This window comes from Fulmarus glacialis, unplaced genomic scaffold (genome assembly GCF_000690835.1).
Source record: "Fulmarus glacialis isolate BGI_N327 unplaced genomic scaffold, ASM69083v1 scaffold969, whole genome shotgun sequence".
Classification (NCBI taxonomy): Eukaryota; Metazoa; Chordata; class Aves; order Procellariiformes; family Procellariidae; genus Fulmarus; species Fulmarus glacialis.
In genome coordinates, this window is record NW_009233752.1 from 69,586 (window position 1) to 74,336 (window position 4,751).

At 38.8% G+C, this 4,751-nt stretch overlaps 1 protein-coding gene across 1 annotated transcript in view; it reads right to left on the minus strand.

Annotated features, from left to right (window-relative positions):
* Window positions 1-4,480: 4,480 nt before the first annotated feature.
* Window positions 4,481-4,751, minus strand: part of LOC104082325 (E3 ubiquitin-protein ligase PDZRN3-like) — a 32,277-nt gene continuing 32,006 nt past the window's right edge. The window contains 1 exon segment of the mRNA XM_009585414.1: window positions 4,481-4,751. This exon segment is cut by the window's right edge and continues 23 nt beyond it. Within this exon segment, the coding sequence (XP_009583709.1) occupies window positions 4,481-4,751 (271 nt within the window).

Consider the following 4,751-nt stretch of genomic DNA (forward strand, 5'->3'; position numbering starts at 1 on the left):
TGAATCTAGTACTACTTTGTGTCATGACAGACACTTAAAGAAAAGGGACATTAATTCTGCATGTTTGCATTTGAACAGTGAACACATCTTCATAAACCCTGTATAGCTGAGAAGCTGTACTCATGCAAGAAAGCCACCACCCTTCCGGATTATCTCTGGCTGGAGGCTCACAGAAGCTGTTCTGATGGAGAAATGAAGCTGCTGGGATGAAACCCCAAGCAGAATCTTTGCTATTTTGTCACAAAAAGAGTTTATGTTTAATAAAAGCAGGGGCCTTGGGATGGAGGTACAGCATCTGCTGTGAGTTTCTGTCTTACTTTTGTTTTTTGGGTTTTCTCTCTAATTAGTTTATGTTCCAATAAATCCTTAATACAATGACTGCTTGAAAAACAATTGAAAATAAAACAAAAAGAGGAGTTTAAATTGCTTATGGCTTGCTTTGTATGGCTTCCAGGCATTTGAGCAATTTTGCTAACAAGTATCCTGTAACCTATTTCCAAAGGCCACTAGCAGATAATTATATTTGGTTAATTTACATACTTTCAGTTTATAATCCTAATTAGTTCTCCAACCAGTAGTCCCTAGGCAATATGTAGTCTTACCTCATTTTATTTGCCATCCCTAATGTGCAAGTTCTTTTCTTTTAATTTACAAAAAAATGCTGTTAGGTTTGGTTCAGGGCTTTCCCATTTCAGTGCACATCTAAACTGGGTGATTCCACGCTGATTTAAACCCTATTTGCAAATAAGTATTTTACACTTTTATAGATCTTGTGTCTGGGAGATGTTCTGCAATTTAGGGAAACTGACCCCAGTTTGACACAGAGACTGCTTTTATTGCAAAGAATCAGATCAAATTCTGCACCAACCTGTATCCAGGGCATCCCGTTTACATCTCTGGTTCGCTGCAGGGGCATGCGTTGGCATAGGACGGGGACTGAGGTGTTGGTCTGTAACCATGTCGTACTGCTACCGCGGCAAAAGTGGAGACAGGGTGTGGGGCAGTCGGAATGAAAAATGGCTGCGTGAGAGCCCCCGGGGAGGTGCGCACATGGGCTCTGGTAAAACCTCTCGGGCTGCTTGGCAATTGCTTGTTCCCCCTTTGTGTATTTAGGATCTCTCCCTGCGTATGTACTATTCCAGGCAGTTACCACCCGAGCTTGAGATTACCCTCAGTAAAGTGGCTGAGGAGGAAGGGAAAAGGAGGAGGATGGAAATGAAGATTTATACTTTGAGGTGAGCAACACTCCCTTCAGGGCTTAAATGAATTTTCAAAAAAACACTTGGAATGAGCCTCCCCAATGCAAGGAGCACATCTCCCAGTGTTGATCCCTGTAGGAGTCAGAGCAACTGGGGTTAGGTTGAGTGTCTAGCCAGGGTCAACCCACCACATTGAGTCAGCATCTTGCTGTGGGACAGGACCCTGCGCCCAGGCTGTGAGGATGGCTCTGTTGCTCTGCAGGGGTGTGCAGCAGTTGGTGGAGAGCGTTGGGTTTCGGGTAAAGCCTGTAGCATGAAAGGAGATGCAATCTCCACTGCTGCATGGAGATTTCTTGCATGAGATGTCCTGTAGGCAACTAGAACAACAATTTCAGTTGTTACCTTTTAAGCACTGGGGTATGTACTATAATGCAATCTTTAGAAAAGCTGTTGGATGAAATATTTCCTCTTGGGCATCAAAGGCTGCTTTCTAGTCTGATTCATCTCACTGTAATGAGGTCACGTTTGGACTAACATTATGGTAATTTCCAATGTTTCCTTGCAAGCAATAAAAAGACCCAAAATTTCCCTTTTCAACACCGCATTAAGTACTTTGATAAGACAATGAAAAAGGGTGTGTGATAAGATAACTGAGAAAGGCAAAGGAAAATCTGCAGTTTGCAAAGCTTTTGCCTGGATTTCCAGGATAACTGATGGATTCTGTGAACTGATGCTAGGTGATAAATCATAATACTGAAGGAGAGAGGTGATTTTTAACTGACCAGAATAACAACAAATGTTAGTGAGGAAAAACTCAAAGGTGTGAGAATAATTCTTGGCCAATATTTTATTTCAACATCTTAAAGAATGTAAATTTTATACTGTTGATGCTTTGGTGTAATTTCTACACATCACACTTGAATTCCCAAATACGTTTCTGCTGTTACACACATACATACAAGGCTCAGCGTTTATGTAACTGATGCCTAAAGGAACCATTACCTGTGAAGTTATTCCAAAGGAGCCTATTTTTGAGGAACACCTTGTTGGTAATTCTTCCTCATTAGAGCATTTCAAATCTTACTCTAGTATTACAAGGTAGACTAAAGATGGCTTAACTGTCTTTTCATGCCTGGTTTAAAGATTGTGATTCCACACTAATCAAGCTCTGCCTGTGCATTTGAATTTCTGAACTTTAGGAGAGGCAGTATTTTGCTATGGCTCTCACGCCTGCAATTGGGGTGAACAGAACATGAACTCAGAGTAAAGCAGATTTGAGACGGAGATAGCAAGTGTCTTATGTCGAAGGCAGCGTGTTGTGAAAAATCGTATTTTTTTCCTGCTGTGCTACTCGTGATGATAATGGCTGGTAGTATATCAGGTGAAATCCTGGCTCTAGCAAAGTCAATAGAAAATCTTTCATAGACTACAGTGGGACTAGTACTTTATCCCAAAGGAAAATATCGTTTGAAGATAAATTTACAGAGGCTTATTGACATGAGTGCCGGATTTCAAGGGGCAGTGACAATTTATGTGGGCTGAAGATGCATTTTTGGATATGTAAAAGAGTTTACTGTGGAATATGGTAGACATACATTCAATGCTAATTCAGTGCTAGTCCACAAAGGGAGTGGAAAACCCTCCACTTCTTGATAATAGACAAAATAGGCACTGAGAAGCTGTTAATCCCTCAGCTTCCAACTTTTCACTTCCATCATTAAGACTATAATTTTTGCTCTGTATAGTTATGACGGAAGAGTCCAGAACAGAAACTTAGAAGGATTTGGGAGCAACTTTTCTGTGCGGGCAAGGGAAAAGGGAGAGGGGATGGAGAACCTGGCAGCTATTCATAATGAGTCTATGTTACTTAATCCAGCAGAATATTCCAATTTGTATCTGAATTCTGAATTAGAAATAGAAAACAAGAAAAAGGCGTGTGATACCTCTTTGACATTTAGGTTTTGTCTTTTTCACCATCTCTTTTAATTTATATGTTTATTTGCTTTAATTTATATATACTTTAATTTATGTATTGTCTGCTTTTAATGCAAGCCCACACTGAAGTTTGTAGGTGGGTTTTATATACCATCAAGAAACACAAAACAAAGGAAAACAGGAGAGTAGAAGTCCCATTTCTTTCTCACTTACAGGTCATCTTAAATGCCTTGTGAGTTGAAGATACGCATTGCTTGACTCTACTCTTGATACTCCTTGTACTTCTCCCTTGCCTCTTTCCTCCATCTCTCCTTCTCTCAAGAAAACCTCAATCCAAATTCCCCCCAAAGTCAGGATGCAGATTATTCTGTTAGGTTTGACTCTGGTAAGCTGTCCTGGCATTTCTGCAGCACAGGAGCCTACGCTGGAGGAAAGAATACTGTACGTAGTGAAACCGGAAGGGAGTCAAAAGAATTTAAAATAGTTTGAAATATAAAACAATAATTTATTTTACTTCATTTTACTTGTTAACGTTTGTAGCTAATGATGATTTCATGAAACTGCTTTTATAATTCAATACATTCAAATCTATAATGCAAACAGTTACTACCATGGGCTTTTCAAATTCCACAAACTGTCTTATATAAACAAATTAGCTGTACATGCACATTTTTTCAATAGGTTGCAACATTTGCAAACATGCTTTAAAATCCTTTAAAGCTGCAGTATAGTGTACTTTGCTTCAGGCTTTTCAGATGAAACCTATATACTTTCTTCAGAAACCTTAAAAAGAAAAATGTTTAAATGTTGAGCGTAACTCTTAAAAACTGCTGTTTGATAAATGTTAAATATTACAAGAGAATGACTCTAATTCTGAGTTTAAACCTTGAGCTAAATATTGATAAACAGCACTCTGTGTAGAAGTGAACAACAGCAAAATAATTTCACAAAAAATACATATGTGCAGTTGCTCTTGTGGGTTTTTTCTTTTTTTTTTTTTTTTTTTGGTAAAGAAAAGCATGGGTACCTTTTAATATGAATATAGTTTAAGTAAATTACCTGTGTAAGTATGGTTAATACATTTCTGATATTTAAACACTTCATGTAAAAGGTAACAAGTAAAAAAGTACAATCAGTATTCCAAAAAGCGCTGCTAATATTGCCTTTGAAGGAGATGGGCAAGCTTCCTCTCCACTTCATAATGGAGATCCTGGCACCCACAGTTGTAGAGTTCAGTATATAAACTCGATGACTGTATCTTATATACAAAAATCTTGCCACATTGAACGAGGCATTGATTTCTACCCCAATGGTAGTGTTTTATGTACATAATTTAGCAATGGTGATTATACAGTAGTCACTGACAGGAAGGAATTGTACACCCGTGTGCCGTCTGGTGACTTTGTTCCGTGGGTTAGCAGTTCTTGGATTGTCATCCAATTGTCAAATATTTTTTTATTTCTCTTCTTCATCATTTTTTTGTGGCTCAGTTCAATGATATTCATCTCTTTCTTTTCTTCTGTACCTTGCTGTTCCTTTAAGCAATCTAACCGGCTCTGCATCATAAACTCGCGCCTCCTCCTCTGCTCCTTTGCTTTCACTAAATGCTGCTTCCGC